Source organism: Haliaeetus albicilla, chromosome 20 (assembly GCF_947461875.1).
Source record: "Haliaeetus albicilla chromosome 20, bHalAlb1.1, whole genome shotgun sequence".
In the NCBI taxonomy this organism is placed as follows: domain Eukaryota; kingdom Metazoa; phylum Chordata; class Aves; order Accipitriformes; family Accipitridae; genus Haliaeetus; species Haliaeetus albicilla.
Window position 1 is genome coordinate 3,098,922 of NC_091502.1, and position 21,593 is coordinate 3,120,514.

At 42.8% G+C, this 21,593-nt stretch overlaps 1 protein-coding gene across 9 annotated transcripts in view; it reads left to right on the forward strand.

Annotated features, from left to right (window-relative positions):
- Positions 1 to 21,593, forward strand: part of STARD13 (StAR related lipid transfer domain containing 13) — a 302,653-nt gene that overhangs the window by 248,196 nt on the left and 32,864 nt on the right. For all 9 annotated transcript variants that reach the window (XM_069808019.1, XM_069808018.1, XM_069808020.1 and 6 more), the window contains 2 exons: positions 15,905 to 15,976; positions 18,004 to 18,085. In XM_069808019.1, coding sequence (XP_069664120.1) covers positions 15,905 to 15,976; positions 18,004 to 18,085 — 154 coding nt within the window. The remainder of the gene's footprint in view (positions 1 to 15,904; positions 15,977 to 18,003; positions 18,086 to 21,593) is intronic.

The following is a 21,593-nucleotide window of genomic DNA, read 5'->3' on the forward strand; positions in this document are numbered from 1 at the left end:
TGTCTCCCGCTGTCTACCCCACCGACCCACGCTCCTGTACTGGCAGGGAGCAGACACTGGTAGGTCTCCAGCCTTCCTGTTGTCTTCTTCCAGGGTAATATATGCTACGTAGCTGAAGGGCAGACTCCAGCTTTATAGACTGGTAACTGCAAACATCTAACTTACCTAAGCTCTTTCATGCTATTTGATAAAAAGGCAATTTATGTCTTTCCTGCTTGTAGCTAAAAATAACAGTAAAAAAGTGTAGAGTGTTGTTAGTCCTGGGTGGTGTGCTAATTAGTTCTTTGCTAACTCTGCTTTATTGCTGGCAATGATTATTGTCGAGTAATTACAGGGTTCCTATGAATCTGGCTTCCATTTGCTCTGTGGTGTAACAAGGATAAGGAAATGAGAAGTGTCAGTACTATGGATACCCAGTGTTATTTCTGCCATAGCAGAATTTTGTATTATAGGGAACAGTTATTTTCTACAATGGTTTTAATAGCTGGAAATAGACCTAGGTGAGCTGCAGAATGGAAAACCAGTATTTTCACTACATTAAAAGTCTGTTCTCTACTTGAAGGAGTGCATAAACCCCACCAGCCTTCTATAAAAAAATGTGTGGAAAGGAAACGAGAGACTTCAGCCAAAATGCTAAAAATAATAACTATACCGACATAGCCAGGTTGTCTATTCCTTCCTCCCTCCCGAATGAACGAATAAATGTTTATGTACAGCTATCATGTAGGAATTGCTTTAGCCTGATTTCTGTGTGTTGGTTTGTAGCCGTATGGACTGCAGCTTTCATTGCGAACAGGACTGAACAAAAAAATCCAATGATTTGTGTGAAAAAAAATCCTGGAAGTATTTCAGTTCAGATATCCAAAACATTTCAGTTCATTGGTAAAACTTTGTTCTGTAATCTTCTGTTTGGGTTTTCAACGTGTATTTAGATGTGTATGTGCCGAAGTGTATAGAAAATGTCTGTAGCCACCTGGTAGCAGAAGGCAGGATGAGGTGAATCAGAATCAAAGGTGCTTGAGGAGGCAAATGAGAGTTAAATACCTCAAACATCTTCAGAGAGCTGCACCCTACCAGTTAGGAAAATTAAATATCCTTAAAATTCTGGCCTTTGAGTTCACTACTTTGACATTGAAAGTTATCTGTATCTATTCAGTAAAATTAAACAAAATTTCCATCATGTGATGGATGATGGAAACTGTCTGAACAGCTGTCTGAACAGTAGCTCCACTGCTACTGTAAAAAAGAACTTTTAATTTGACTTTCCCACATTTTGTACTGTTTTTGTATTGGAAAGAAGTGTTTGGAAGGCACTTTCGTAAAAGTGGGTGCCTTTGTGAAGACAGAGTGAGGAAAGATTTTCTTTTTTTAGTAAGCAAGTAATTGCTTCCTTTAATCTCTTTGTTTTTCTCATGACTCTATAAAGATCAGTATACAGCCATGTAATTAGTGGCTCTGGACTAGATCACGCTGAAACACACACTAGTGTGACTTCACTGTTTTTACAGCACTGCACAAACTAAAGGGTAAAATTTAGTTCATAATAGCATCTTTACATAAGCATACGCTATTTCTTCAGGCACTGAAATAATTCTTAAAAGTAGTAGAACCATCAAACAATGGAGGCCATCTGGTCCAACCCCTGCTCATGGCAGAGCCAGATTATCACATCACATCTGGGACTGACATAGGATCAGTCCAACTCCAAAAAGGAAGATGGACCAAGTTCAGAATATCCAGTTAAAGAAAATAATATTTGTCTTTAGTATTAATTTACTGATTTTTCATTTCTTCATACCGTCATAAGAAGACATCCTGGCAGCTCTCATTAGTAATGTTCCCGTAGTAAATAGCAGCTGGAAAAAAGCGTTAAGCAGATAAGGGTGTTTGATCATAGAATCATAGAATCATTTAGGTTGGAAAAGACCTTCAAGATCATCGAGTCCAACAGTTAACCTAACACTGCCAAGTCCACCACTAAACCATGTCCCTAAGCACCATGTCTACATGTCTTTTAAATACCTCCAGGGACGGTGACTCCACCACTTCCCTGGGCAGCCTGTTCCAGTGCTTGACAACCATTTCAGTGAAGAAGTTTTTCCCAATCTCCAATCTAAACCTCCCCTGGCAGATGTGAGGCTGTCTCCTCTCATCCTATCTCCAGCCACCTGACAGAAGAGACCAGCACCCACCTCACTACACCCTCCTTTCAGGTGGTTGTAGAGAGCGATAAGGTCTCCCCTCAGCCTCCTTTTCTCCAGACTAAACAACCCCAGTTCCCTCAGCCGCCCCTCATAAGACTTGTGCTCCAGGCCCCTCACCAGCTTGGTTGCCCTTCTCTGGACATGCTCCAGCACCTCCATGTCTTTCCTGTGGTGAGGGGTCCAAAACTGAACACAGGACTCGAGGTGCGGCCTCACCAGTGCCCAGTACAGGGGGACGATCACCTCCCTGCTCCTGCTGGCCACACCATTTCTGATACAGGCCAGGATGCCGTTGGCCTTCTTGGCCACCTGGGCACACTGCTGGCTCACATTCAGCCGGTTGTCGACCAGCACCCCCAGGTCTTTCTCTGCCGGGCAGCTTTCCAGCCGCTCTTCCCCAAGCCTGTAGCGCTGCATGGGGTTGTTGTGACCCAAGTGCAGGACCCAGCACTTGGCCTTGTTGAACCTCATACAATTGGTCTCGGCCCATCGATCCAGCCTGTCCAGATCCCTCTGTAGAGCCTTCCTGCCCTCCAGCAGAGCAACAGTGTCATCTGCAAACTTACTGAGGGTGCACTCGATCCCCTCATCCAGGTCATTGATAAAGACATTAAACAGAACTGGCCCCAATACTGAGCCCTGGGGAACACCACTTGTGACTGGCCACCAACTGGATTTAACTCCATTCACCACAACTCTTTGGGCCTGGCCATCCAGCCAGATATTTAATCCTCTCAGAAATAATAATAATAATAAAAAAAGGTAGATATCCACAAATTATGTTAACATTCATTTTAGAAATGATTTTTCACTACAGTCTCAAGGCATGATGAAATGTTAATGATATTGATATACTTCAGTGATAATAATACGATACGGTTGTGAATCAGAAAAAGTCATCTGGGTTTGTAGGTACAGCTCTTGCCTGTACTTTCAGGATAATGCCAGCTCTCTTGTTACTGGACTGTATGTGGATGACAACTTCTTCCAAACTATGTGAACAAGTGACATTCTGCTGTTGTGGGGTTTAGTTTTTTCAGAAGGAATACACAGGACATCGTTCTCAATAGGCCCATTCATGGAAAGAGCTAATAAGGAAACAGCAGGATCTAAAGGCAGGTCTGCTTGTAGTGTTAATCAGCTGATACCAGCAGATAATACTGATAACACCAAGTGGGAGCTCAGCATTTTGCGTTGCATTCACTGTGCACAAGCCATGGATTCAGACCTCTGTCTTGAATATTTGAGCTCTTCTGTATGTGTTGTATCTTATCAATGTTTCTTGCACTACAAATTACTCATCTCACACAGAACTCCAAAAGAAAGTGCTTTAATCTTAATTTATGATAAACAAGAACTGAGAAGTCTTTTTTATTAATACATCAAAGTATTGTCTCCAAGGGGAGTTAGTTTCATATTAATGTTCGGTGTTTAATATAAATTCACAGCATGAAGACCACCTCGGATAGGTAGAGATTCTCTGATGTATATCTGATTGCCCACATGTAATTTCAACATCTATAGCACATGAAGGGTATAATCAAAGAGTAATTAATATGTTGATAAGGAATTACGTTTTGTTCTACTTATCAGTGTAATTCAGAGAGAAAGTTTACAATGACAACATCTATCTTTTGGGGTATTGTTTACATTTTCACTCAAATTACAGCATGAAGCATTCTCCTGCATTCCATAGCGCCTTTCATCTGATGAGCTCCAATTACTGTCTGACCAATTAACTTCAGTACCGCACACATGCAAACCACGCTGGGTATTGTGGAAAAACTGAGTGAGGCGTTGAAGTCTGAAACTTGACCTCCAGTTTAGGACATTGAGCTTGAAAACCCTGACTTCCAGAGACATTAAATCTCTGTCTTTAATTTGAATTACAAGTACCCACGAGAGCTGAAACTAATGCTCAGACCAGCACTACATCCTCTTGGGAGCCCTCTGAATGTCAGGCCACCCCAGAGACCTTGTGCATCTTGTATGCTGTTTGAATTCAAGCTGTCTACAAATCTCCCCTAGCCTTGCAAGAGATGACATTTTTCAAAACCTTGCAAGGACGGAGGGTAGCTGCAAGCTGCATGTAGTGGGGTCCATCTGCTGCATCCAAATTCAAACCAGATCTCAAGGGCAAAGTACCACACAAAACAGCTTGTGCAATTTATGTGCACGGAAGAAACATACCTTGTGTACGGATTGAAGAATATGCTGCTCGCTCCTGTAATTAAAGTAATAGCAATCTAATCAAAGAGTTAGTCCAGATACAAAGATAATAACTCTTATAATTCCAAGTATGAAGTTATGGCAAGTTTCCAGTAGTGGTACAGTTAGAATTGATACATATATACTTCCTATTAGCTACAGCTCTCCGTGCTGTTACGCTTACCCTTCCTATGACTCTCTGGGTCCTAAAATCAATGGTGCTAGTCTTCCTCGAAAAGAAAAGGGACGTAGAGGAGCTTACAACAAGCCTTCATCTGAAATTCTCCCCTAGGAGAAGTATGATGTTGCTGGCAGAGATATTTTCCTCCTCACTGTTGGGTCAGTCTAGGGTTATTTTTACACATTTCCTGAAATAGTCACAGAATCACAGAATGGTTGAGGTAGGAAGGCACATCTGGAGGTCATCTTCTCCAACCCCCCTGCTCCAGCAAGGCCACCTGCAGCCGTCTGCCTAGGACCATGTACAGATGGCTTTTGAGTATCTCCAAGGACGAAGCCTCCACCACCTCCCTGAGCAACACGTACCAGCGCTCGGTCACCCTCACAGTAAAAAAGTGTTCCCTGACGTTCAGACGGAGCCTCCTGTGTTTCAGTGTGTGCCCATTGCCTGTCACTGGGCACCACTGAGGAGATCCTCGCTCTGCCCTCTTTGCACCCTCCCTTCGGATATTTGTACACATAGATGAGATTCCCTCAAGACTTCTCTTCTCCAGGCTGAACAGTCCCAGCTCTCTCCATCTCTCCTCATCTGTCAGATGTCCCTTAATTGTCTTCGTAGCCCTGTGCTGGACTCGCTCCACTAAATCTGTATCTTCCTTTTACTGGGGAGCCCAGAACTGGACCCAGCACACCAGATGTGGCCTCACCAGTGCTGAGAAGAGGGGAAGGATCACCTCCCTCAGCCTGCTGGCAGCACTTCTCTTAATGCAGCCCAGCGTGCTGTCTGCCTTCCTTGCAGGAAGGGCACGCTGCTGCCTCTTGTTCAAGGTGGTGTCCACCAGACCCCCCAGGTCCTTTTCTGCAAGCTGCTTTGCAGCCTGTGGACTACTCACTTGCTCTTTCTCTCTTCAAAAATAGTGATCCAATAGAAGATCCATAACATGAATATGTTACGTGAACGTAGAACATGAACATATAACATGAATAGGTACATATAGCTGCAATGTTTCAATGACTGCTTATTAATAATATCTATTCGTTATGGAACTATCAATTGTAAAAATTGTAAAAATCACTTTATAGCACATCTGGGTGGCAAGTGAGCATACACTTGAAGGTTTTCTAAATGCCAGCTGGACTCAACATTTACCTTTTCAATATGAGCTCAGAAGCTATTTTGGTCTTCAGGCCACTCTTTGGTCCCTAATATGTAGAAGTTTAGATGCCACCTAGGTCTCTTAACTTGGGAAGTCAAAGCCAGAAACTCATAAAATAAGAGTCTGTTTTCAAAATTTGGCCCATAGCGACTCTATGAGTCACCAGAAGTTTTGGAATAGATCCCAAGGGATGGGATTGTTACCCCTTCTCTACCTATTTGATAATCATCCGTCCACATTAAAAATATGATATATTTTACATTAGAGCCCTTAAAGACTCACATTTTCCAGACCTTTATCCAAATACATTTTTCAGTGGACATACAGTGCTCATGTATCAAAGCCCTCTTAATTCTCAAGTCAGTGGTGCTCAGCTTTTGAACGGCAGGCAAAATAGGTGGGAAGGGCAGCATGGTACTGAAGAACGGGTGGGTGGTACTCTGTGCTTAGCCAAGACTCATGGGGGCAGTCAGAAGGCAAGAAAAGGAATATAAATCCTAATGGGGAAGGGGGAGGATGTGAAGGGAACCAGGCTCTTAATCACTTCTGCCCATTAGCAATACCAGAGTATTTTTCCTAAGACTAAAGGGAGGAGAGTCTGGTGTCCTTGTCAGCTCCCAATATATATATATTATTTGAATTTTATCTATCCCATAAATCCAGTTAGTAGTTTCAGCTGGATAAAGTATTCTCCTTGTTTCTTGTCATAAACTGCTGCAGCGTTCTTTTATGCAGCTGCCACATTTCATCCTAATGCAGCTGCATTTCACCCAGAGATGAAGTGATCCCTATATATAACTTTCGCATCAGTTTTTATAACCATTTAAAGTGCCTCAAGATGAGATGTGGGATGCAAGCTATTGTTTTATTAGTGTCATCACAAAGTGCTGCATTGTACAAATCAATTGTAAGCTAAGAAGAAAAGTGGTTTCGAAGTTATACTTGAAGGTAGGGAGAGATTTTTGGAGTTAGGAGGGATTTAAAATCCTGTTTCAGGAATTTAAAAGGAAGATGGCAAAGAAGAAGAAGAAGAAACAAACTAAATTGGAGTAAGGTTGTATAAACTGAATGGACATGTGGACTGTGGGTAGCAAAAATGTCAGAGAAATGAATGGCAGGGAGTTAGTTTTAAGTGACTTCGGAGTGGAAGACATGGAAAGAAAAGGAGAAAGGGAAACCAGCCGTAAATAGAAATGGTCATGATGATAAGCAGCACAAAGACCTTGAGAGGACACTCAAAGGAAGACCTCAATCTCTTGTCTTTATCACATAGCTGAGCCATATAACATGGATATGACTTTTCAGCATCAGTTGGCACTATTAAACATCTTTGCTCTATTATTAATGTTATGTCTGAGACTTTCAAATGTTAAGACATCTTGGTGTCCAAATCTCATTGCATTCTCGTGTTTAGGTGCCTGATTGTGCTTAACACCCTGTACCTCAGCAGAGGGAGTTACTTAGAAGTCTACATAGTGGGATAATTCCCTGGGGAACCGATTTTATGCTAGAGACCGTTAGGGACAGTGATGGCTGCCTGGAAGGGCAGCTAATTACTCTGAATTGGGAGTCCCTCTGGTTATTTCTTGCTCCTGAGGTCTTTATGTGTCCCTGTGTCCCTGCTGGCTTGTTGTGCTGGCTGCTTCGGTGGCCCCTGCAAGTCACCTCTCAGCTTAGAGCTTGTGGAGTGTAGCACGTTGTACAAAGGTCTTTTCTATACTGCAAACTGTTAGTGTTTTCCCTGTTGGTGTGACGCTATTTGCATAGCTGCCTTCATGTTATTAGCATGAGGGAAACCATTGTGTTGTATACCTAGCTCTGATGAGATCTAGATGTAAAAAATATTAATACAGACACTGCTCCCAGACCTGTAAAGTTTCATGCCTGATGAACCTGCTGTAAATCTCAGGCCTACCAGTTCTACCGGTACCCCATTAAGTTAGGAAAGGAATTCAGCATAATCCTTTCACCCAAAGGAGACTTAGGTTCCTAACTCCTTGCTGGAATAACACACCTTTCTTTTTGGGAAATGCAGCCTTCCTCAAGATAAAAGGCTGATGAGAAGTCTCCCAGCTGGGCTGTGCAGAATTTGGTTGTAGTAAGGAACAAAACAATTGTAGTGGTTGAAAGAAACATTTTATATAGTCCCAGACTATGTCTGAGCAACACAAATTTCAGTAGCTCAGATGGAAAAGCTATATAAGGGGTCATCTAACTGGGAAAAAATAATCTCAGGACACTGTCTTTAGTTTGGTTTCATTTATTCCATTTTGGAGAATCCTTTTCCAAATCTGTGGTGGTAGCAGTGAGTAGTCAGATAAGACTCCAGCTCAGTTTTGAGCCCACCCATCTCCTGATCCCGGTGTCCTTTGGCAATGAATTTTATAGATTCTATTAAAAAAAAAATACTTTATCAGTTCAGATTGCTTCCCTTCTTTTTCATTCCTCCCTTTTCATTAATCTCCCTGTCCTTGTGCTGCAAGGTGGAGTGAATAGAAGTTCCCAATTTCCTATTTTTTTTTATTACCCCTGATTTTATACCCTTTTATCGTAACCCTTCCTTATGCATCTGCTCTCCATGGTAAACAGTCCCATTCTTTTAATCTCTCAGCATATGAGATTTTTTTTCATGTCCATAAATAATCATGCTTCTCAGTTTCAACCTTTCTAAGAAGTCAGAGCATGAATGGACATCATCTGACTATTATTCACCAAATGTAAAGAATTACACATAAAGAAACTACTCATGAGCTTGAAAGGATCTTTTTCTGTTGACATTTGAATTATATTCAGCCACAGTAGCTTAAAAGGTCCATATTTTATTGTATTTTTACTAGTACCACAATATTCTGCAAAAGCTTAAGGTCTATTAAAAATAACACTTTGACAGCTTTACTTGTTCCTTGCTTGCAAAACATAACTTTGCCTCTAACAGTAATTATATGGCATGATATAAAATAATTCCAATGAAATTCCACTTCTGAAAACCTTATTATCAGGATTTATTGAAGAGTATGCACCATAGTGTAGTAAAGTCATATAAATTCATTGTATGCTTATGTTTTATTTTATTTATGATATATTTGTACTATAAATGGTAATTTTATGGGTGCATGGTACAATTACCTTTGCTTTTTTATTGGAAGTCTTCTGGAAAAGTCCTACAGAATGGAAGGGAATGGGGTAAACCATTAGACCGCTACCTAAAAGCATTCCCTCAAATGGAGTTCTCAGGAAATTATGCTAAAAGTCTTAATAATTTCAGAGACACCGATAATCCTTTGCACAAGAATTTATACCATCCTATAAATAAAACTTCAGAATTTTCCCTTTTAAAGAATTCTGCTGGGTACAATGCAACATGAAAGGTTACAGAAAATTGTATCTGTTGGTATTAAATTGCATGGGACTTTTTCCTTAGGGAATATGAGAAGTTTTGTATTTTTCCATGATTTACACCAACCTGCTTGCAATGGTGAAGTGAGATGATAACCTAGTAGTTAAGGTATTAACGTGCTCCTTGCAAGCTATAGATGTGAGCCTCTGTTTTGCTGAGAATTTCCTATGTGACCTTGGAAAGTCATCTTTTCTCATATTTACAAATATTTTCCTGTTCTTTACAATTTAGCACCTTTACCCTACTGTAGTCTAATTTCATAGCTCTGAAGTAGCTTTGCAAATGCCATTCAGTGGAAACCTATCGGGCTTTAGTGTTATGTAGTAGGAGAGTGACAATGGATTGATGGGTTTAGGTATCAGAAATTTGGGATTTCGTCTGTCCAGGTGAGATTTCCAAGGGTATTAATAGCTGAGGAGTGAATAGCCATATTTTTATGGGCAGTTAAAGGAGTCAGGCACCTAATTCCCACCAACCTTATCTCTAACCTGCTTATGTACTTCTGAAGTGCTTTAAATCTCCATCTGTAAAATAAGAATAAGAGTTACACAGATAAGTATCCTGAAGACTATGAGGTGTCGGGGGGCAGGATAGTAATGGTGTCTATTGAAGTATCTCAGACTGTCCTACAAGAAGCTGAAACATGCTAGACCTTGTACAGCTTCGGCCTGAACTAAACTTTCCCATCTGCCCTCATGAGTGCTCTCATGGGAAGCCATCGGGATGATGGCATGGCTTTTGGTGACGTGAGAGGTGTGTGGGGTACAAGGGATGCATCAAGAGCGGTGAGGCAAGGCTGAAGCTCTCCCACACAGTGTCTACAGCTGCCTTGAGCATGCCTCAGGTGTAAGACATGATCGATGTTTCCTACCCAGGAGTATTCTCTGGTTCACCTTTCGCACAGGTCCACAGCAGCTCCAGAGAGTTAAAAATGTTGTTAAACCCTGGGTTGAGCTGAGCCTCCAAACTGACCCCAAAATGCCAGGTAGATCTTGTTCTGGAAGATGCAGTACAAGCTCTGTCATCCCAACAGTTTTCCTCCTCTTGAAGGAAAGAGTAAGACAAGGACCGAAAGTTAATATGAAGCATGGCACCAGACTAACCACCTGCAAACTCTGTGAGCTGTAACCAAGCTGTTACTCTACTCCCAAACAACGCTGGTGAGAGTGAGACCTCTTCTACCTCACAGACCAGCTTGGGATGGCCACTGGAGCTCACAGATGCGACTGCACAGTAAAATGCACGCCTTTCCAAGGACTTGATTAATCATTTTTTCTAACACTCCCAGATATTTTATCTTAAGTCTAGTAAATTAGATTTAAGTGGTAAGCAATATAGGGGGAATAGAAAAGTGAGCATAAACAGTGATTCGTTACAGACAGATGAATAATAAAGGTTATCACATAAAGTTGACATAAACACAATAGATAGGGTAATTATGTACCTTATTTATTCTAGTTGCTATTTCTTTCACTGCATCGTGTAAAGGGATATCTGAATCTTAAATAAAAAATATAGTTTAAAAAAAGGGGAGAAACACCAAAAGAGAAGATAGAAGAGGCAGAGTGGCAGAAAGGCAGAAACAAGATGAAATGCTGATGTCTAGACAGGAAAATGGAAAGGACTGTAGTATCTAGGTCTTAGCACCGATATTCGTGGACAGTGATAAGGTCCCAAGCTAGAAAATTAATTTACTTACATGATTTTCTCTTGACAGAGCTATTTTCTCCAAACTTTTTAGACAGTTCTCCTGTGTTCTTTCATGTGAGGAAGGACTGTCCCAGTGGTTTCGTTTTCTTGGGCTCATTAAAATGCAGCTAATGTGGACTAAACGGGACCCTTAGAGGATCTAGGTCAGCTTGCGAACCCAACAGCAGACTGTTCCCAGTTTTGGGGGATTAGTTTTCTGCCAGCTCAGAGGCTTGAGCTACATCTCTGAAGGGTTAGCCAGGAGCTGGTGTGGCACGAAGGGAAGCAGAAGAAGGAGCCAGCTGGTGTGGGGTGGGCAAGGCCGGCTGTCCGCTTGGGTGGCAGCTGGCTGCTAGAGTCTTCCTCTGGTGTTGGGCACCATCAAAGCAGTTTGTGAAGAATCAGGGAAAGTGTTGAAAGAGAGAGAAAGACTGCAAGCAACTGTCTCCGTTTCAGCCCCAGAATAGCCAGAGCACCCACATGGTCTGTGAGAGACAAGCTCAAACCTGCGTAACGCTAGAGATGGACTCAAAGCCAAGTCCCAGCTGTGCTCTGAACATCCGTCACGTTTCCTGGGTGAACCTCTCTCTCCTTATTTTGCTCTACTTACAACCTAAATAAATGAAAAAATGGATCAGAGGTTTGCACTTCAGTCTGTACTGTGCAATATATGCTTTGGGCTACTGTATCAGTGTCTCTGATAAACATTTAGTTTAATACAGAGTGGGACAGCTCTAGGAGGAAAGATTAAGACACAGTCCCATGGTGGGGAGGAAGGTGGCTTGGATGATCAAAGAGGTGTGCGACAAGGTTTTAAGTCACTGCTTGCATGTGGGCACTGAAAGGTTTCGGTGAAGCAAGGGCAACTTCTGGGGCGAGATGCGAGGAAGGTCAGCAGCAACATCTGTGCGCAGGGGACTCTGGACATACCTTCTGGGAAGAGCTGGTAATTGGGGGGGATATGGAGGCCCTGCGGAGATCATCACCCCCATCTCCCCAGAAATGTGGCTGGAGGGCTTTTGCATGTGTGGGTCTCAGTTATAACTCGCTACTGGTAGAAAAGTGAAATGGAAAAGAGAAATTTGTTTCCTGACAAGCTTCAACTAAAAACTGAAGAAAAACCGCTGAGAATTCAAGTACTGTGAGACATACTGATGCTTGTCAATATTTGTGACTGAATTATTATCTAGCCTTAATAATTAATGATTGTTATTAACTGCTGCTCAAGCAAGTGGAAAGCAGTGGGTAAATTATCCCTGACTTTTTTTCCATCAGCAGAGCAGGGCAGTAGTGCATAAGGACAACCCCACCATCAGGTGTGCTGGGATGAGCAGCCTTTTGGTCACGCCAAGGGAGATGCTGCTTGTGGGGCAGTGGTGGCTCCTGTTCTTCTGGGAGGATCTGTGGCTCCTGCCGGCCTTGAGCTCAAAACTACGAGCCATGTCCTCTCTAAAATCCCTCTTCTCAGCATGACAGCCCTTTTCTGTGCTGTTGACAAGCTGCCTTGGAGCGACCTGTGAACACGTGTAGTTTTCCAGGTCCTTCAGGGTTGCACCAAGACAGTGCAGCGGCTGCAGGCTGGTTCAGACCCCTGCGTTAGCCTGGACTTGGGAACAGAACCGGACCAACACTGCCAAAAGTATTTCTGCAACCCTTCATTGACAGCTTCAGCGAGGTCTTTGTGGTGCTGTACTCATCCCTTCTCAAAGAAGTCTTCACTGATGTTTAACTAGCAAGTAACAAAAAGCAAATATTAGAGTGTGTGCACAGAAAAAGAAGGTTAAACTGAGCATCTCAAATTATATTTTAAGCATAACAATATCCAGTAATGAAAGCATCTGTATTGAATTCTGAACTGTAACTTGGATTACATGCCCAGAGTGAGATAATAGAAATCACCTTTGGTGTCTGCTGAGGAGTAAATCCTCGGTTGTGCCTTTTCGTAGGATCGGCCAAGAGGGGAATGGCTGGAACAGGTGCCTTTAGCCAGTGGAAATATGCTTGTATGAGCAAAGTCATATTTTTGGCTGGGCCAGCAGCACTTTGCATTTCTCCCCTTCTGCTGTCCTCTGAATAAGACCAAAAAGGAAAGAGAGATATGGGATGGAACTGGGCACTGATATGTGTCCAAGACCCAGTATCCTGGAAGCTGACTTAGCAAATCTTCTTATTCAAGGCTGAATCTCTTTGTTTGAGGTGGTCATTCAGGAAATGGGAATACTGCCCATTGATGCCTTCATCGAGGAGACAGAGTCAAAGTTTTGAAGACAGAAGTTAATCAGTTAGTCATTTTTGACTGGTTGCAGTGTGTTACAAATAGCCTCATACAAAAAAAACCACCACCACCACCAAAAGAAACCAGACGACAAACAAAAAAAAAACCAACCCAAAAAAGGGTGAGATTTACTTCCTTGGTTATTCCCTGCAATTATTCACCCATTGCAACCTGAGATTTTTTAGATCTCACTTGAGCTGCAGGAATATTCCTCAGCAAGCTCCTCTGAGCAGTCAACTGCAAAAAATATTGAAATATGATAAGCGTAAAAGAGCATTAAATGGTAGCTTTCTCTGTCACCCACAGCCTCTGTTAGTTGTGCTTCCAGGCCAGATGAAGCTAGAATGTACATACAGCTGTTCTGAGTTGTAAAATACATTTTGAAATGGGATTGATTCATCTGTGTTTCATGAGATTGAATTAAGCAAAAGAAAAAAGTATAAAGACTTGTCTTTTTTCCAAGCATTTAATAAAAATATTCAGTCTCACTGGAACATAATAGAGATGTGCTTTCAGCACACAGATGTGCAGTAGTGAGAGCCACATTTTATGTAAGCTGCTCATTCTTTTGTGCAGTGTTAAGAACTGAATGTACTTTCATACTCTGTTTTTTTGGCCTTGACATGAACTAATGTCAAAGCAAATGAAGACCTGGTGGTAAATCCTTTTCAGCACTGCTAATGATTTCTGCCATTGCAGAGCTGTTACTGGTTGTCTAATCATCTTTGGGAAATAAGGCTTTTGATACGTAGACCTTGTATTCTGAATTTTGATTTCTGCAACAAAATTTGCTGGCGACTCGGTATTTAGAGGAGCAGAAAGGTGTGTGGGTCACATACTGCAGAGTATATTCAAAGCAGGTTTTATGGTGAGCTTCAGTGAGTAAAGTCATTAGAGCTATAATGAGTGATTTGAACAGAATTTCATGGGGAAAAATTCATGCCAGCATCTCCTATCTATAAAAATGCATTTTAGTAGAAAACAGATTTACAACTGGAATTCTTTTTGCATGCAAGGCAGAACATGCAGAAGAGCAACTGAGCCTGATTTTCTTTTCCCATTTCCATTGCTTGCTTTATATTTAGGGGTTTGTATTATGGCTGCCTAAGTTTTACAACCACAAATGTGCCAAACCCCTTGACTGGTTCATTCAGGTTGAATAATAAGCAACATAAAATGTCTACTTTCTTCAACACCTGCACACTCCATTCCTTACCATTTTGCAAATGTAAGAGGTGCAGATACGTGTTTTGACTTTGATCTTGTAAACCAAAACTGTTCAAGTGGTAGATCCTGATCTAGATCTGGGCAGCAAGGAGACGGTGCCCAGGTTTCCCCAGAAACCCACATTTCTCTGGGTGAGCCTCTATTTTCAGTTGTTCCTCCAGTTGCTCTGGGAGCAGCTGCACATACAGGCGGTGCGGGTGCTGGGCAGAGCCGGACCTGGCACGCTGCTTTCCATAAAACGAGCCCATGGAGCTTGGTAAAAACAGAGGTACCCTACTGCCAATACAGATCAGTCATCTCCGAGGTTGGGTGCGTAACCGCATGTGTGACTGCTGGAGTGCACAAAGTCTGTTTTGCTGGAGACACTTCAAAATTTATCCTCTGTTTTTGTGTAGCTGATGTTTATTTACTGCTGCTTTAGTAATTGCACAGCGTAGATCTGCCTCTCCTGTGCAAAAAGCTTTAGGTCTCATGTAGTACCCCTCTTGAACGTGATTTCCTCCCTTTCCCTCATGCTCACCTATCCCTACTGTCACCCCCAAAATAAGGAGGGACTATTTCCTTGCCCAGCTGATGATTCCCCCACCTCTTCCATGGGGGTAGGATACATCTTACCCAGCAAAAGCTGTTTGAAAGGGGGAAACCGTCCAGCATCAGCTGTGTCCATACTTCTAAATAGTGGAGAGGCAGGGACAAGATGACACAGACTGATTCCTCTCCTCACTACTTAGTAGTAGCCTTCTCAAGAAAAGATTTGTCTTGATAACTGAAACAATCCAAAACAGGCCTGCAAGCAGATTAAAATTAAAGAGCGAGCAGTCTGGGGTCCAGTGCTTGAAGCTACTGCCTGTTATCTATTTTATTTAGCTGCACAGACATACTTGTAGCTGTTTATCCTCCCTCTGTTAGCAGCCACAAGAGAAAAGCATTGTCAGTAGTTGATATATCCCACCTATTTTAGACACTACTTTAAGGTGAAATGAATCACCCTTTGGAAGTAACTGTCTCTCTATTGACGATGGAGGGAGTCTACATAATGGAATTCAAATGGCTGAAGGTAGGAAGGCGCATCCTACCTGTGCGATTTTCCTTTCAGTAACATTAGACCTGCACTGGGGTTTTCCTGGCAGAGCTTTCAGTGGCTTTCACATGGGATTTTTCTCCTCAAGAAGTGTCAGAGCAGGAGAAAACACAGGGCATGCTCCCTATCACCCCATTTCCACCCTGCTTCGTCTTCACCTCTCCCCAAAAACTTACCCGTGGGGGATGATAGGACACAGGACCACAAACCTGGATGAGCAACTTCTCCTGCTGCGTGGAGATGATTAACAGTTCTTCCTGGTCACCAAGCGGCTACACAAACCCCAGAGTCCTGTGGAGGCAGGTGGATTTCTTTAAGGGACTCTTATTTTATTTTCCGATGCTGTAAAAAAATACTTCAGAGTCATGACAGTATTTTTAAGCAACAAACAGCTACTAGCAAGTCTCTGCTATTTCCTTATAATTTAAAGAACTTCTAATGCAAAATAATGAAGTGTGAACTTTTCTCTTTTCTCTTTCTGCTCAGAAATCGAAGCAAAGGAAGCGTGTGACTGGTTACGTGCAGCTGGATTTCCCCAATATGCTCAGTTCTATGAGGGTAAGTAGGTTTTTCTCCTCTTTGTGCGGTACTGTAAGCACACTGGGCCCTTGCCAGGAGAGCTTGCAGTCGGCCAACTCTACATTTGACTGCGTTATGGCCATGGCTGGCTGCTTCACAAAGCTTCAGCTGCTGGAGTCATACCAGTGCCTGAAGAAAAGTAAGATTCTTGCCCTCATAGCCATGGGAAGAAAAAAAAAAAAAAGAGGGACATAGTTTGTGTAAATCTCGAAGGTTAACAAAAACAAGTAAAAAAAATCCAAATACATTGGCTTCTTATTTTTAAACTTCCCGAACTGCGTCTAAAATAAGATTGAAAGCACTGAAAGTTACTGAAAATTTCAGTCTTACTGAAAATAAGATTGAAAACTCCGCAGTTAGCAAAAGTGAATAATCTGAGCTGCGTTTTACATTTGCAAAGCAAGAAAAGCCCATATTTTGGTGCTAACTAAAAGCAAATGGCCATGTCCCCTTCCTAGCTGTAAAGTTCATGCCCAGGGAAGTGGCGTCCCTGAGGGCAGGGGCAAGTGATTGCACTGCTGCTGCGTTCAGGAGCAGCTCAGGGACAGGGCTGGGTTTTTCCTCCTCTCCCTAGCTCAATGCTGAGAGGGAAACTGCAGCTGATCCTCATTTTCCCCAAACTGAATATTCTCTCCGCCAGGGACACAGAGCCAGCTCAGGCCCGCTTGGGCTTATTAGCCGAAGCGCAGCTCCGCCAAACGCCGCTGGACACCTTCCAGGGTCAGCTTGGGTCTGGAGGCAGCACGGCTCCATGCACGGAGCCGTGGCCAAGAAACCTCGCAGGTCAGGGCCAGCTCCGCTGAGAGCCGGCTTGGACGCCGTCCGTCCCCTCATGTGGCGCTGAGGGCAGCGGGCAGCATTGTGCCGAGGACACCTCCGTGGCTTCTGATGGCCAGCTGAGGTCCCTTAAGGCTCAGGTGCTGGCTCCCGATGGGCTGCTCGGGTGCCCAGGGACTAGGAGCATCAGGTGGCTCTGCCGGAGCCAGGAGGGCTCCGTTCAGCCCAGCAAAGAACTAATAAGCCTGCCAGACCAAAGCCGACGTAGGTGTGTGTCTACCACAGTCTCTGGGTGCCCAGCAGTACTTTTGGGTCTGCCTTGTAACCAGAGTATCATCTCAGATACCGACTCCCCCAGAGAAAGGAGAGCCCGCTGCCTGCTGAACAAAAAGGGATGTTCTCTCCAAAAAACAACCTGCGCTGGGCTCCCACAGTTCCCGTACAGTCCATATGCACTCTAGGCAGTCTGTGTCTCTGAAAACAAGGTCCTTTTTACAGGCATCTATTATGTCAGTGTTAAGCACTAGTGTCTGAAAATGCTGGCTGCAGTTCCTGTATCCCAGCGTCCTGCTGCGGTACCTAAGCATGGCAGAGCAGTCTGGAGAGCAGCCACAGCGCTGGAACCTGTCCCACCGTTACGGAGCCCACTAATGTGTTGCAGCCATGTCGCTTTTCATCACAAATGTCAGCTTCCAGCGTGCTAGTCTGGCTTTTTAGCTAATATTGGGCATTACAGTTCAGCTCTTTTTTTTTGAGTAACCCTTTGTCTGAAATCATTGTTATTAGGACCTGTATTAAAAGCAAAAAGTGCAGAACATTCCCGTTTCATGGGAAAAGTCTGTCTAGCAAATAACTCATTAAGTCACTATGATAGGAATGGAGAACCTTGTTGCTCATGTGGATAAAATGTGTTCGTAATTCCCTGATCTCATTCATTTATGCTAAGCTAGAAAGAGTAGGTAAGAATTAAGTATCATATTAAAGCCAAAATAAAATAATCTTGCTCTCTTTTTGGTGCACAGGACATTCAACTATACCTTTAACAGGAAAAAAAAAAAAAGGAAATTGACTGAAAGGGTCACAGATAGAGCTGGAAGGGAACCAGAGCTGAGTGAAATCCGTCATACTAGATTTCAGTGAACAAGCACATGCAAAGCATTTTAAATGTAGACAATGTATTTTCATTTGAATAGCAAGCAGTCATCTTCATATTGTGTCTCCTTTTCTAGACTCCCAGTTTCCCATTGACATTGCTGCAGTAAAGAAAGATCATGATTTTCTTGACAAGGACCTTGTAGAACCTCTTTGCAGGTAAATAACAAAGTTTCTTTTCTGATAATTTAACAACATGAGCTGATTTTATTATTGTTAGCATAGCGGCAGAAGCAGCAGTGGAGATGTTTGCTTGTCTACGTGAATTAAGCAATGATGGCTTATATGGCACCCTTCTGAATTCATTTCTTTTACGGAAAATCCTGGATTAGGACCCCCACTACACTCATAGAAAACATCACATGATTTGAGAAGACCCAAATCCAATGGATTTGAAATACCTGCCTTTTAAGAAAGAACTAGCGGTAGTACAAGCAAACCCTGAATAAATGAGTCACATTTGAGTTGCACATGAATAACTCTTATGTCCAAGCACGGCGTAAAAGATGAAACTTCATTGCACAGAATTCAGCAAGTACTTTCTCTGGCAGCAGATGTGGGTTTCGTGCTGCTGATTCCCTTGGTACTCTCCTTTTGGCACCAGTAACAGAACTGGGACCAGAACCCCACAGTACTACAGCTGCTACAACTAATCACTGGTTTGCCCCTCCCAGAGGGCTTGTGTTTGCTGTTTATCTAGCTTTTTATACTCTGCCTGTGATGAATGTACTGTATTGATTGCTCAAGTACTGTCCCCCAGGACTCAAGAAGCAGCAATTCTGTGGTAGTTTTGCAAAACCACATTGCAGAAGCATTGTTCCCCTCTTCTTTCTCCTGTGCTCAGCTCAAGCTGGGTTCTGCTCCTCTCCTCTTCAGCAAGGACAAAGGAGCATCTGGCCTCTAACCAGGCAGGCTTTATTACATGTTATGGAAACTTTCACAACACCAACATCAAGATAATTGGACAAAACTCTATTTCCCCTTCTGCAACTGTGGCTAAAGTCATCAGAGAATATATGCTGTTCCACTGCACATCGTGCTGTGCATTGCAGGGATTAATGAGTGTGATGGAGGACTGCAGAGAGGGTTTCTGAGAACCATAGAAAACAGGGCTGGAAGAGAGTTCATCTAGTCCATCTCTCCATCCCGGGAGATGCCCTCCTTCCTGGAGGATCCAGGTAATTCCTGGGCGTAGCTGCCAGAATGGTTTCCCAAAACTCCCTTGCTGCAAGCAAGACCTATTGCTTCTCATTTTGTCTATTACAGATACGGAGAACAGAATATTCTTTCTCTCTGTGTAGTAGCCTTTGTGTCTGAAGGCAAATCAGTAGGTAAGACCTGGATCCTTCACTGGTTGCTCTCAAGGATGCTGGGGAGCAGAATAACTGCAGACTTGAGCTACTGCTGTTCAGTATGGCCTGGTGGGAGAAATTGCTATTCCCATGCCTAGAGAAACCTTCTTTCCACATATACACACATGCCCTTGCTTCAGCTTGGCATGGTGGAAGAGACACTTTGCTGTACTTTGGGAACTGGGAAGTGGTAGGAGGTTGAGATCTCCTCCCCTCTGCCCTTTCCCACAAAGTTGAAGGACCGTCCAAAAGTGCAAGTATGATGTCTGTCCCTTTTCCTTGTGAGAGCAAACAGTGAGGTGCGGTCATTGCACAGCTCCGTGAATCTCCCTAGTCTTTCTTCTCTGAAGTAATTGGCAATGGTAGTACTTTAGTCATAGTCACCAGGCATCCAACACCTACACAGCTAAATGGGAACAGCTCCCCTCTTGCTCCTCCAGCCTCTCTGTAGACTGACAGATACACCTACAACAATTACACTAGCTTTATATATTTATGAGGATTTCTTTGTGAGCTGAACAGCTAAAGACTGGGGGTTTTCCTCTTTTATTGAAAGATGAGGTTTTGGAAAATAAACTAGCAGCTGGAGAGATGCACTCGTGACAAAATGCTTTATGTCAGCCTAAATCAAGTGATACTGCTGAGATCTGTAGTACATAAGCATAGACACAGATCTTTCCAAATGATTTTATTCAAAGATAAAGGGTTTATGACTGTCTAGTAACTTTTTCTGTAATGATTTTATTCAGAAGATACCACCTGTTGACTTAAAGTTTTGTTGGGAGTTTTTAAACAGTTTAGATCTCAAAAAGGAATAACACCTCCTATACTAGCCAGGTAGAAATACAAGTATTACATTATAGGTTATGTTTTCAGATTGCAGACTTTTAATTTGCTGTAGCTCAGCAGCTCCACACCTTTAGCTGAGAGCGACCCATAAAAAGCGATTGTGCCAAATGTCAAGATTCAGGCTCATCAGAAACAGTGAACAGTGTCAGCTGCTGCCCCCAGTACCAGCTTTTTTACTGTATTAGCTATCAAACCAACATCTCCCAAGTTTTCCAGTGTACTGGAAATCCTCACAGCTCAGCTGACCACTGCGGCTGGTTTTCTACCTTTGCTTTGCTCTGTGGTGGCATTACTATAGGGTGCATGCCAGTATATCATACGGGAGCCGGAGGCTATGGTGCACTTTAATGAAACAGAAGGCTAAAAAAAAAGGTTGGTTATTATTTCTGTATGCACTGACTCCCAGGTCGGGAGCCAAACTTTCATTCGTCAAACACCCAAAACTGCCCTCAAAGCTATGCATGACCAAGCCTTCACACTGACTAATAGTGCATTCATCGCATAGTACTGAACAAAATGGGTTTCTCATTTTTATTTGGAGGATAATTTTAAAGCTGGAATGCCAGAGTGGATAATCAGTTTGAGCAGAGTTTTAGCTCTGAACGGTAATGGTTCTAGAATAAACACTGAATTTCTCCGCTATTGTGGGTTGAAATCAGACTCTCGATCTCATTTTATAATCAGTTTTCTTATGGCATTGCAGTATACAAGACAACACGAGGCACAAATGCAGAGGAACCTTTTCTTTTTTTAAGGCAGCTGGTAGTATTTTAGTCAGAAAGCCTGACTCCCTGTTGTAAAAGATTTCAGTGACCTTTCTGAGATATTCTAACACTCCTGCTGTTTACAATATCATTTCAAAATTTGGCAGAGTAAAGACCAAATTTGAGGCCTTTGGGTTAGAGGCGTATCTATCAAGAGATTCCACTCAGATTTTATTGAGTAACGAACAATAGAAAATTGCCATGCAATCTGCAGGCAAACGCTGTCAGCCTGCCAAAATAATAATTGGGCATGAAAATTTTATAGCTGGATCTCTGTGTCGTTCCCAAAATAGCAGCAACCAACTCTGCTCTGGGAACTTTTGTGGCCGCTGAGATAAGAGGATGAGAAGGAAAAGCCAAGCCATGTTGTACTTTTTGTATTCACATAAATACAGTGACTAAGAATATAAAGAATGAGTATGTAACGGTCTGATGCATAGGCCCCTAAACGAAGCTCTTAAAATTTGAACTGTCAGCAGCCTTTTTTTCCATAGCTATTGCCTCTTAGATAGCTTGTAAATAACCCAAAGGTTGCTGTGTATGGGACATCCTACCATTAGAGTTTTGAAATTATGATTGTATAGTCAGTACTATCTGCTGAGTTATATTGCTCTAGGTGCTGTTAGGAAATAAGCCCGGCTCTCCACATGCACTACAGAAAGCCCTGCTCTGAAGTCAGTAGAATGGCTCCCATCGACCTCA